General features: G+C 40.2%; 1 protein-coding gene across 7 annotated transcripts in view; it reads left to right on the plus strand.

The window, feature by feature from the left end:
- The first annotated feature begins 2,381 nt into the window (after nucleotides 1-2,381).
- Nucleotides 2,382-12,801, plus strand: part of mib2 (MIB E3 ubiquitin protein ligase 2) — a 35,748-nt gene continuing 25,328 nt past the window's right edge. For 2 of the 7 annotated variants that reach the window (XM_014338687.2, XM_014338691.2), the window contains exon 1: nucleotides 5,727-5,900. In XM_014338687.2, the coding sequence (XP_014194173.1) occupies nucleotides 5,741-5,900 (160 nt within the window). In that variant the 5' untranslated portion in view covers nucleotides 5,727-5,740. The other 5 variants (XM_042227129.1, XM_014338690.2, XM_014338688.2 and 2 more) reach the window with 5 other exon arrangements.

Genomic DNA, 12,801 nt, shown 5'->3' on the forward strand with positions numbered 1-12,801 from the left:
CCAGGTCCTAGGGGGAATAAGAGCAGATGTCTTATCATGTCAAAGTGGTGTCAAAGTGGCTCTTCTTTCAACTCTGTGCCTTGGCTAACATGACAAGGCACAGAGGTCAAACATTTCCTAAAGAACAAAAACACCATAAAGAAGACAAGTCGCCTTCTTACTATGACCTGGATGACTGAAAACCCCCACAGACACATCTAGTTGTTCCTCCACGCCATTATAACTCCACTAAATTACATTTCTAACAGCAGACACTAAATATGATTCTAATACAATAATGTTGAAGTTTCATTAACAAGTGCATATTGTCCCCCAACAAAAACCATGGTCATAGCTGGCCAGCAGGGGGCAGCATTGAACAGGTGTTAGGTCAACCGGCACAGAAAGCTGTCACAGGCTTTGCGTTATTAAACATTTCACGCGCTCTCTGACGTTTTGGTGTAACGACTCGGTGTTAGACTAATTGTTTACATATTATATGTCTTATATGATCAAACTCTGTAAGTATCACTAATTTGAATATTAGCAGAAGACCGATGATAAAACACAGCCTCTGTGGAAAGTTATTTTAAATAAAAGATCGCAGAAGGAGCTTTATTTTTATTCTTTTAATTGAATACTTTTTATTTACTGGACGTGTTTGCAGTATTCCTTTTTCTTTGTCCTTAAACATAGCTGATAGTTTTCCACTTTAACCTTAGTTACAGTGCAGTTAAGAGTCGAGTGCTTTAATTGAATTTCATTAGGAAGGCTGTCCCGAGCTTTACTTTAATAATTACATGGCTCCATACTGCATTCTGCAGTTTCCACCCATAGCCCAGAGACATGAGGGGCAAATGAACTGGATGTTGACAACTGCCACTCCCATCTGGTAAATGCTGTAAACAGTGGAGCACCATAACATTATGCATTGAAAATGCTATTGAAATGTTGGCATCCTATAAATACTGATGAACTGTAAGGTACATTTAGCTTATGTGACTCGTTGTACTTCATTTAAGGTGACGAGAAGGAGGACACGTGAAATATAAGTCAGCTCAGTGAACGACTGTTAAATAACCTTGTTTCAAATAGTTCTGCTTTCCCTTTAACCCATTTATTGTGTTTCTAAAGCAAGTTTGTTTGTTTTGTTTTTTAAAAGTAGCATTATCACTTCAAATGTTCTTGTTTCTTTGCACTGAAGCTACACAGGTGACAAATGTGATTGGTTATTATTTGAAGTCAAACGTTATAAAACACACTTACTGGCCACTTCATTAGTTACACCTTCCTATTGCCTTCAGAAGTACCTTAATTCTTTGTGGCATAAATTCAGCAGGTTGCTGACAACATACCTCAGAGATTTAGGTTCATGTTTACATGGCAGTATCCCACACTTGCTGCGGAGTTGTCGCCCGAACACCTATAATTCAAATCTCCTGTCCCACCACATCCCAGATGTACTAGATTGAGATGGTGACTGAAGGTCATTTGAATACAGAAAAGTAATTGCCATGTACAAGAAACCAAACATTTTTTTTTTTTTGATGTGGTGTGTTATCTCGCTAGAAGCAGCCATCAGAGGATGGGTACACTGTGGTCAAAAAGAGACAGACATGGTCAGCAACAATACTGAAGTAGGCTGTGGTGTTTAAACAATGCGCAGTTGGTACTAATGGGTCAAAAGTGTGCCAAGAAACTATCCCACACACAATTACACCACCAACAACCTGAACTATTTATACAATGTGGGATATGTCAGAGCTTTTATGTTGTTTACACCAAACCGTCTGAATGTTGTAGCAGAAATCAAAGCTCATCAGAGCAGGTAATTTTTTCCCAGTCATCTATTGTCCAATTTGACCTCTGTGAACTGTGGCCTCAGTCTCTTCTTTGTAGCTGGCAGGAAGGGAACCCAGTGTGGTCTTCTGCTGCTGTTGCCGGTTTGTGCTGTTTTGCATTCAGAGATGCTCTTCTGTATATATTGGTTGTAACGAGTGGTTACTCGAGTTACAGTCACTGTGCCCTGACCTCTGTTGATGACAGATACAAGACATTTTTAATCAGACAACATGTTGTGCAGAAAAATCCAAGAAGATCAACAGTGTGAAGTACTCAGATCCTGGCACCACTAGGCATGGCACGTTCAAAGTCACTTAAATCACAACTCGTCCCTATTCTGATCCTTGGTTTGAACTTCGTCTTGACCATGTATATTTACCCAAACACCTCGAGTTGCTGCCATAGCTGATAATATAAGATGGGTTGGCTGTCCAGATATCTTAATTAACGAAGAGTTGAACCGGTATACCCAATGAAGTGGCCGGTGATCGTATACACAGTTTGTATTTGAATGAAGATTTGTTTCCTTTTTCACGAGGAGCACGTGAAGGTAGCACCAGTGACGCAACGCATGGGCGTGTTGTCATGGCTGTGTGCAGCAAAAGCTTTCAGTATTGTAAATACTTATTTGCCTTGAAGCAAGCCATGTCAGCGTTGATAGCAGGCAGCAATATGGAATTTTATTTCACTGCAAAATAAATTCGTGGAAAAGACCCGGTGAGTAGCTACACCTATAAAATAAGCTGCCTCTTTTTTTAATATACCAGTACAGGTTGGGCAAACGTGAATTAGCTAGCTAGCATTAACGTTAGAGAAGCTAGTAATACGCAGAATCCAGCCATCCCTAAAAAAGGGGCGGTTGTTTTTTGTTCCTTTTTTTCCGGGGGAAAAAAGGTCTGTGTGTGTCACGGCACAGTTTTGACTAAATAAGAACACAGATGTGAGTCTGTCCAGCTGCCTTTAAGATGAAAGGCTTCCGTTAATTTTCCTGTTATAATCACAGCATCTTTATACTGTGGTGAAGCTGCTTGAACTTCAGTTGTCAATTCAAAAAAGCCACACTTAAGCTAGAGCGAATAGTTTTGGACTGCCTTTAAAGTGTAACAATCTGTATAACATTTGCTATAATTAAGCCGGCAAATTGTGAGAGGTGTTTAGTGTCACGCCTTCATCACATGAGAGGGCAGGGAGTCGATAACAAGGAGGCTTACTTTCAGTTTGTTGGGTGTCATGGTTGTTTTACTGTATCCATCAGCAGTGGTCAAACTTTATATTCACTGTCACCTGACTGAAAATGCTGAAAAAGACAGAACTGTGGGAGCATAAGAATAAAAAAACTATTAGAATGAACGATGGGCACTGTTAGAGAAATTATTTTGTCTGGCTATTCTGACAGGTGCTAAGACTGTGGCACTGTTTTTTGTTTTTTTAACACCTGTCATCTTTCTGGTCATTTGTTAGTGATGAATCAGAGCTCAGTTGCAGCTGCCTCACACTGGAGCAGCAACTGGTCATATAACTGGACAGCCACACCTACTCGGCAGCATAGTTTCAGCCCTCTGCTGTGTCTCTGTCTCTTATTGGTTCCACAAATCTACATTACAGTAATAACCTGAAGCGCCTGCTCGCTTTCCTACATCACGGTTGTGGCTAGTGTTTTAGAGAAACAGTTCACTTGACTGCGTTTGAGAACAAATGGGGAAAATATTATGTGGAAATACCCAAGGTAAGGTATTATGCTCTTTGATTTAACTTTTGGAAGAAGCTTGAAACTTTCTTCAACACGTGGCCTTTTTAAAATAGCAATTATTAGAATTAATGATTTCAGTGACCCTGTTATGATTTGTGTTTCCATCATTGTTGGCTGGAATGATACATTCTGTAAATGATGGAAAATATGGTGACCTTTTGAGTGTTTCCACATCTCTTGTCATTTCTTGTCTTTTTAAGTAGATTTTCTAACTAAGCTAAAAAAGGGGATTTTTGGCTGACAAGCATGCATAATATTGCATAGCAGAGCTTGATGTTAGTGTCACGAGTGCAGTAATGGGTTTAACAAAGTGTAGCAATCCACAGGTCAAAAACAGTCTAATTTTGTTGATGTTTTAGAGTGCAGCATTTGTGCCAGAAAATAGAATTTTTCTTGGGATGGAACAGCGCCTCAGGTGAAGAAAACTGCAGCCCAGAACTTCGCTAACCATTACCCAGTGGATGTGCTGTTTGGAGCACATTAAACATTGTGGTTGAAATTGGACATTACCACTTGTTGGGCTCATTGCAGTTTCTACAGTTTTCTAAAGACTAATTTGTAGCTTTGTGAATTACTCCTGGGGGGTGGGGGTCACTGGATATAACCTAGTATCAGACTTGGCTGATGTGCTGGAGCTTTAAATGATTACAGTGAATGAATGTTTTCACTCTGTGGAAAAACAAACATTCATAATTTTTCATCATCACACTAAGTTTCCATACCGTTTCATCTGTAGTATGTTTGCATTCATGGCACGCATTTGGACTGAGCAATGAGGACGCCTTGGTCTCATACTCCAGGCCTGAGTACCCAGGACATAAATAGAAGTGAGCGTTTGATTCTTTGCAGTGCTAAATGTGTTTGCTGTTCCCTGTTGTCTTTTGTAATAAAATCAAGGTTCTAAATAAAGCCAGTGTACCTGCTGGGACAGTTGGTTGATCAGACATGTCTTGCAGCTATATTAAAACATCTTTTTTCACAGCCTCTAACGAGGCTTTTATTTCAGCAGTCCTCCCAGTCTGGTGACATCTGATGACATGTTTGTGTGTGTTTGCGTCTGCTGGAAGAGGAACTGGGTGACTGAATGCTTCCTTTTATATATATATATATGTCTATTACACAGACAGCAGGAGCTTTGTTTACAAGAGTGGTGTAATAAACTTCATTATATGGCTGGGTCTCAAGTACTTCCTAAGCTTGCACTTGTCTTTTCGCATCTTGGCATTACTATCTGTACATTCATGTGTGTGCTAGCATGGACAGAGTGTCATTGGCTCACTTTTGGATCCATATTGGTGATGTCTCCTACAACTGTAGCCACATTGTTCAAAGCTAGGAAAGCACTGGGAATCTCTCTCTCTCTCTCTCTCTCTCTCTCTCTCTCTCTCTCTCTCACACACACACACACACACACACACACACACACACACACACACAAATGCCCGTCTCTTCTCAGTGTGAGCTTGGAGGAATCTCTGGGCTATCTGACTAGCAGTGGTTGCACAAACCTGTTTGCGACTCAAAAAAAAAAAACGAGGATTGTGGCAGATGCCCATTCATCAGAAACCATAACCAGCCCCACCCCTTTCCATTTCCCTGAGCAATCTCCCAACACAAAACACAATATCCAGACCCTCCCCCTGAAGCATATGCCCCTCCCCCCTGCTCTGTGTCCTTTGCTTGTCTGCTTATTGAGAGCGAATGTTGTCCCCACGGGCTATGAAAGAGAGGGCTGTGCATCCTTATGCAGAGCTTGATGCGCATGTGTTTTTGCATTTTTTTTTTTTTTGTTTCTGTAAACACAGCGTGTCAGCTTCACATGCGTGCTGCCGATGCTCACGTCCCTCAGTGATGGAGTATAGCATCAGAGGAAGCCTTTACAGAGCAAAGCCCATTGGCCTGTTTTTTATGTGAGACCACGGGAACGTCAAGCTGAATGCAGCGCTCATCAGGCAGCCGCTTTTCCTGGCCTTCCTCCTCCCTCTCACCTCCTCCTCCTCCTCCTCCTCGGCGGTAATCCTTGCTGACACAACGCACAAAGGACTAAATGCTGGCTGCATCCTCCAGCAGCAAGGCACTCTCCTCTTCCTTCAGCTCTGATCCTCTACAGCCTGTTTGTCTGTACACTACAGAAGGATGCTGGTTCTGTAAGTCTGCTTGCAAGTGCATATGATATCTCTTGAAAGACATGCTGGCTGTCCTACTCCTCCGCCCCCCAGTATACCCTCCTCCTCCTTCCTCCGGTTCATTCAGGGAGTGCATCAGAACGAGGCTTCAGTGCTGAAGAGGCGTTTTATATTTTCCTTGCTGGAAGCTGGTGGGACCACTGGTAGCTTATTTTTCATTCTCTGATGTTTTTATGTAGCAGGATGTAGGAGCTGCTTCCTCTCCTTCCTGTTTTTGTCGGTCTCTGTGTTCACCCTGCTGCACATCACTATACCAACAGGTAAACCAGCTAAATGGGGTATGCATTATGTAGCAAGTGATGCAGCTTCAGTGATGTCCATTTAAGCAATGCTACCTGCCTTTTGTGTAAAATATTGAAATCCATTCTGTCATTCTGTTCATATTTCAAACCCCAGCAATATATGGTAGACATATTTCCTGATTTCATAGTTTAGCTCCCAGACAGAGAAACTGATCATGTGCAACATACATGCAGCCAGCATGTGTCCACGGCCATGCTACTACAATTGTGCCACATGTCTTTGCAATCTGTAGTAAAGCTAGCAGTCGTGCTGAGGCAGACATCTGGCCGCTTGGCTGCTGCTATCTTTGTTTGATTATAACCAATCTGTCACATAAATGGCTAAACATGTTTGTCCTGGCCTGCAGGCACTGCATCACGCTAATGTACGTGTTGTCAAAGTAATGCAAGTGCTTTTGGATTTTAGTGTGTCGATTCACAAATGCCGGTTGTTTAATCACTGGTCTCCCCATCTCACAGGCATTTGCATTTATTAGAAGTAGCTGTCACAACACTGCGTGCTTGGTGAAGCGAACTAAACTCGATCAAATAAATGGACACTGGCCTAGATAAGACTTAAAAGTTCATATGTTTCAGGTGAGGTTAGTACAGCCTGGATGTTTTAATATACAAATACCTAAAGTACAGAATCAATGCTGAGTCACATTGATTCTGTACTTTAGGCCTGTCGTCAATTGCGCTGATTATGTGTAGGTTTTTTCTTTACCTCACTCAGCCAGTATGTTTTTCTTTCTTTGTGTAACAGCTGGGTGACAATCACAATACGAAAAATGTTTGTCCTGACCTGCAGATGCAATGATCTTGCAATAATCTCAGTATGAGGTGTCAACGTTGAGTAAGTAATTTTAATTTTAGTTACAGGGAAGCCAATCACAGTTCTTCAACAGTATTAGTATAGGCAATCACTATAGAGCTGTAGGGAGTGCTGTCAAAAATGTCGAATAAGTAGACTCTTTTAGAGAGGATTTTTGTGATGCGGAGAATACTGCATAGATTTTTAGCTTTTAAGACGAGAATGGAGCGAGCCAGGTATAGCCAGTGGGTAAGACTTAATGTCCCCCTGTTTTTGTAGGTGACATTAATACAAAATCAAATTATCAAATGCAAGTAGTCACATGTGACTCTCTATTGACTTTTAAAATGATGTATTTAAGGTCTATGCCGGCCCTGATTGGACTTGCACTTGTGTGAGTTCAGCTCATTGTATGAAAGATCACCCTTGGCAAACACATGAACTGATCAAAGCTTTTGCGTACCTCTGATGTGACAGTGCTCATTATAGCACAAAGTAATGTGTTTACCTAAAAAAAACAGTCTTCTTGTGGGATTTGCACTGTTTGTTTTTTAAGTTATTTCTTTACCGAATCAGTATGTTTTTCACCCCAGATAAGGCGTCAGGCGCATGTAGTTCTTGAGCAACATCTGTCATCTGTCCCAAAAAAAAAAAAAAAAGAGGGCGAGAGAGAGAAACTGCATGTTCCAAAACAAAGATCAAAGTTCACAGCAAACCAAATACTGGGACTGTGCTAGAAAGGTGGGGTAGTGGGGTGACTGGAGCTTTCACATGGTCTTGCTAGTAGATCCTGGATAAAAGTAGTTGAAGCTTGAGGTGTCACAGAAAACTGGAATCCTACAGCTGCTAACATGTTCAAAAGTGGACTAAAGATCATGGGAAGTGAGTATGACTATCATTATCGTGCGGTATAATATGATTAGTACAGTGCTGTCATAGAGTTTTTTGATGTCTTTTTTAAAAGTTTCTAGGGTTAAAGTTTTCTTATCTGGAAACGTCTGTGAGAGTCAAGCTGTAGCCATTAAGCTTTCTAAGTATGCTTTTGAACAAAGAGTTTAGTGTGAATTTGTTTTAAGAGGTGCATGGTCATCATATATTGGAATTGTGGAACTGAAGATCTTCACAGATGAGCCACAATATTAAAATCGCCTGCCTAATAATATAATATAGTGGGCTCCTCTTGTGCAGGGCGATAGCTCTGACATATGAGGGGATGGATACAGGACCTTAGGTAATGTCCTGTGTGACTGCCACAAGGAGAATAGTGATGAGTGAAGACCGGTAACTAAAAACATTAGGTTACCTAAAATTAAAATAAAAACTACACCTTTAAAAAAATGTACAGCTGAAATGATTAAATGTATAAAAATATAGAGGAAATACTTACTTTTAGTATCTGTTTGTTGAGGCATATGCCCTCTGTAAAACTAAACATTTTCAAACAATAATGGATCCTGTTCATTTTGGGCTGGGGTCTTTTGTGGGTTGGGCTTGTTGTTGTGGATGCTCAGTCAGTCTGGATCAACACCTTGTGCTCTTTGTAGTGTTTCGCACTCTGCTGCAGATCTGTTTTTGCTGTGTAGCAAGGATCGTTGTCCTTCTGAGGAAGCCCGCAGTGGTCAGGAAATGCTGTTAGAAGAAAATGAGCAATATTATATCTCGTATCTGTAGCGAGGCTGTGAGATTGGTGTATCTGTTAAGTCTATATGACCTGCTCTCATTTGATTATGTCAAGTAAGCTAGGGCAAGCAGAAACCTGAAACGGTGAACTGAGAGTTCTCTTTTAATCTCGACACCTAAGCTGGAGAAATCTTTTTGTACAGGTATTATTTACTCACGGTCCTTATTGATTTTCCCGCAACTCCTCTGGCCTCCAGATGTTTCTGACGTAAACTAGTTCCAGCAGGCTTTTACTCACTTCTGATATTAAAGCTGATATTAAACTCTTGTGTATAGATTACACTTTGGTAAGCATTTTGGTCCGGTGACAGTGATGAAAGGAATATCAGTACAGGCAAACGGGCTCTTGTTATTAGAAATGAAATCGAGGATATAAGCCAATTTGAACATGTGTCTCTGGGCGCGCAGCCAAACTGGGCCTTTGCAGCTTTGCACAGTAGCACGTATCTGATGGTGCTGGCTCTGCCAATAATAATACTCCTGACTCATTTTCCATTTTGAAGCTGCTCAGTGAGTAGAGGGCAGGACTGGGTCTTTCTGATGGTTGGATAAAGAAGTGTAAATATGTAGTATCTGCTTCATCGATGTCTTCAGATAGCTTATCAGGCTGTGGGCCTACATCTCTGAAGATTATGTAACAGTCTTTGTTTAAGTTAAAGTGGGGACATGCGTTTACTATTAATACTGATTCTGAAATGCTTCTCTAATCACGGACTATTTTTCAGTGCGATTTATGACCATCGCTGCCTGCTCCCAGCTGCACTTCATTTAATGATACATTTAGGTGAATGTTAATACTCACAAACAGCAAAAAATCTCAGAGTATCTATCAGTATCATTTCTCCTATTTAATTTTTTTTATGCTGTATTGCATTTAACTTTATTTCAGTAAACAATAAGTTAATAAAAATGGTACAAATACAGAAGAACTGACTAGCATTTCTTATTTTTAGCAGAAGAAATATCACCAGTGAATAATATATACATCTTTCTTCTTTGCAACTTCTGTATTTATTGCATGAGATAAAGAAATCAATTAAGGGTGCTATTAGCATTGAGTTACTTTTACAAACAACATACATGCACAAATAAATTAGACATAGTGTTGCTGTTTGCTTTGTGATCAGCTGCTACACATAATAATTCAATGAGGATTTTTTCTTTGTTTTTGTTTTATTTTGTTACACTTTTTTTAAAATGTGTGTGTTTGTTTTTGCTGTGTGTAATTTTGGCATGTCTGCCTGTTGTTTGTGTGACGGACCTTACTCTCCCAGATTGGCCCTCAGCAGCATGTATGACGGAAGCTAGGCCATCTGTTGTTGCAGGCAGAGATCTGTAATCCAGGCCGTCTTAGCCCTCTGTCGCAGATTGGCAGTGACATTTCAGCAACACAGGTAGCCTTGTCATGACTGCCTTCACCCCCGCCTCTCATAGAGAGACGTACAAGGAATGCGCGCTGGAGAGCCGACCTCTGGAATAAAAGAGCTCATGCTGCACCTGCACCTGTTCGCTCTAATTAGATATACGCTTGCAGTTGTCGAAATGTGGTGACACTCCAGAGTTTGACATCTGGAAACTATGATTCAGAATATCTCACATTGTTATTGGTTGTAATGCTTTGTAAAACTCGTAGACTGTGGCTACAATCTTTTGTGTGTTCTCAAACCTAGACCACCATTGAGAAGCTTATTGTTCTGTCCTACATAATGCATAAAGTCATGCCATGAGCTCACTCCTTTTTTTTGCTGTTATCATAAACGACAGTACAGGCGCTGATTAGGTTTGAAAGAACTGTCTGTCTGGTATTTATTTAAATGTATTTGTGGGTGATTTTTAAAAAATATGTCTATAAATGTAAACACAGTATTGGTACTGTGCAACTACTAATTGCTGTTGTCTGTATGTCCCTGAGCAGAATTTTGGCTGGTGGAGCACTAATGAAGTAGTAAAGTCTGACAGTAAATTTCATCATTAAGTCTGTTGGCACGGTCTTGTATTTGCCTTGCAACATTACATATGAGATGTAGTAATACATGAAAACATAGAGTAGATTTTAAAGTTGAAGTTGCATGAAGCTGTTAATAGAAGAGCATGTGGAATTGTTTTTACATCCGTACCGCTTTGCTGTCAAGCATAAAGTGGTAGTCACCGTTTTCTGAAATGTTTCCAAATAATAATTCAAATTCAAATTTTATTTGTCACGTACACAGTCATACACAGTACGATATGTAGTGAAATGCTTGGACAAGAGGTAAAAGTGTGCTCTTCACTTGAGGGCTGGTGATTCGTTTTCAACAGGATTCACTCTTATTTTCAGGATTCTTAAACAGCAGCTTTGTTGCCTAAGATGTTGGGATTCTGTGATCTTTTTTTTTTTTTTGCAGTTGGTGTGTTGAGAAGAAGGCTGGAAGCTACCGTCTGCCAACATAAAAGAAAAAAAAATACTTTGGGATTAAAGAATATGGCGATATTTTATTAATTATGTTTGCCAAGTACAGCTTTTAGCTGTGTGTTCACCGTTTGTGCACACTGTGCATATCTTCATGAAGCTTTTCCACAGGCAAAAACACCACCTTCCTCAGCACTAAATTGTGAAACTGGAAATGACCTAGTTGCGTAGGTAAAGCGATCCAGCGAATCCACTATGTTTTAGTCTACTTCTCAGTACTGCACTATTTAATAATGATAAGATATCAGTAGTCACGCTGGGTTCTCTGGAACACTGAGGGGGCTGTGGAGTGGGTGGTATTGGGGGGGGGGTATGTGTGGATAGCAGAACAGTTTTAAATGTAGGTGATAGGTTGGTATTTTTATTATTATTATTATTATTACTATTATTATTATTAATTTTTTTTTTTTCCTGTATTTGACCAAAGAGCTTCTAACACTGAATGCTAAGACAGCTGACTGCTTTTTCTTTACTCAGCTTCACTGCAGATTTAACTGTGGTATAAATATACTGACCTCCAGGGTTTCAGTTTGACTCTGTTGCTCTGAATAAGTTAGGATTGTGTTGTCGTCCAGCACTTTTCTTACTTGCATCCATGTGCAGAATGCTGGGAAGCTTCATGAAGGCTGTCCACTGCCCCTCACAGCTCCTCTCTGTGCACGCTGAAATATTAGATAACTGGGATGTTGTTTCAGTGCACAAAAGAGGCTAAGCTGTCACGTTGGACAGAAAATGGAGTATAAGCAGCCTGCTTTTCCTCCTTTTATCCCCTACATCCCATATGTTTTATGTTTAAGCAGTCACCACCTAAATGACATTGTAATCTCAATAAGCGTGCAAGTGTAATCTCAGCTTCTTACAAACATCTGTCCGCCCTCTTATATAAAGGTTTTTGTTTATCTTTTAATAAACACTATGGGTGTATTATTAGGCTCAATATTAAAAGACATGTTGGGTGTAAACATGAACAAATAATGAAGGGTATTTGGAAAGTTTAAGGATTTTTTTCACACAAATATGCACAGACTTGTGGATTTAAAGATCATTTATTTATTTATTTTTTCTCTGTTTGAGCTGTTCATAGAAAAAGCTTAAATCTCATCATCTGCTTAATTTAAAATAATAGTTTCTTTGAACAGGGAAGTTATGGACTACCCACATCATCTTTTAGAGATTGTCGTCAGATATCATACCTGATATGCCACAGATAAGCTGTTATTGCGTTGTTTATTGTTCTGACTTCCAGTTTAACCAGTCACTACTAGTGACTGCTGTTACTAGTGTCTCTGTTTGTGTCAGTAACTGTAGGGGTATAAAATAATGACTGATTTAGGGTCTACCACCATTATTGGTAAGTCCAGGGCTGTTGTCTCACTGGTATTCCTGGAAATCCAAAGCAATCAAGTTACAATGCCTGCATTGTCTAAGTAAATTTCCTTCCTCTCCATTACAGCAAGACAAGAGGCCTCTTTGGTAGTGCTGTATGTGGAGGCAGGCCTTGCGCGTGTGTGTGTGTGTGTGTGTGTGTGTGTGTGGGTGTGTGTGTGTGTGTGTGTGTGTGTGTGTGTGGTGGTGTGTGAGTGTTGGTGTGTGTGGTTTGGTGTGTGTGTGTGTGTGTGTGTGTGTGTGTGTGTGTGTGTGTGTGTGTGTGTAAGCCTGGCTTTACAGTGAATAATGGCAACCAAAAGAATGTGTACTTCCAAAGAACTGAAGATATGACATCTTCAAATTCTTCTTTATTGAATTGCATGTTGTAGGAAAGGACCTGGTAATTATTTGAGACACACTATATTTAAATAGCATTGCTTTAATAAACAAGG

The sequence above is a fragment of the Haplochromis burtoni genome, unplaced genomic scaffold, assembly GCF_018398535.1.
Source record: "Haplochromis burtoni strain Fernald_Lab_line unplaced genomic scaffold, NCSU_Asbu1 Contig_244, whole genome shotgun sequence".
Taxonomy (NCBI): domain Eukaryota; kingdom Metazoa; phylum Chordata; class Actinopteri; order Cichliformes; family Cichlidae; genus Haplochromis; species Haplochromis burtoni.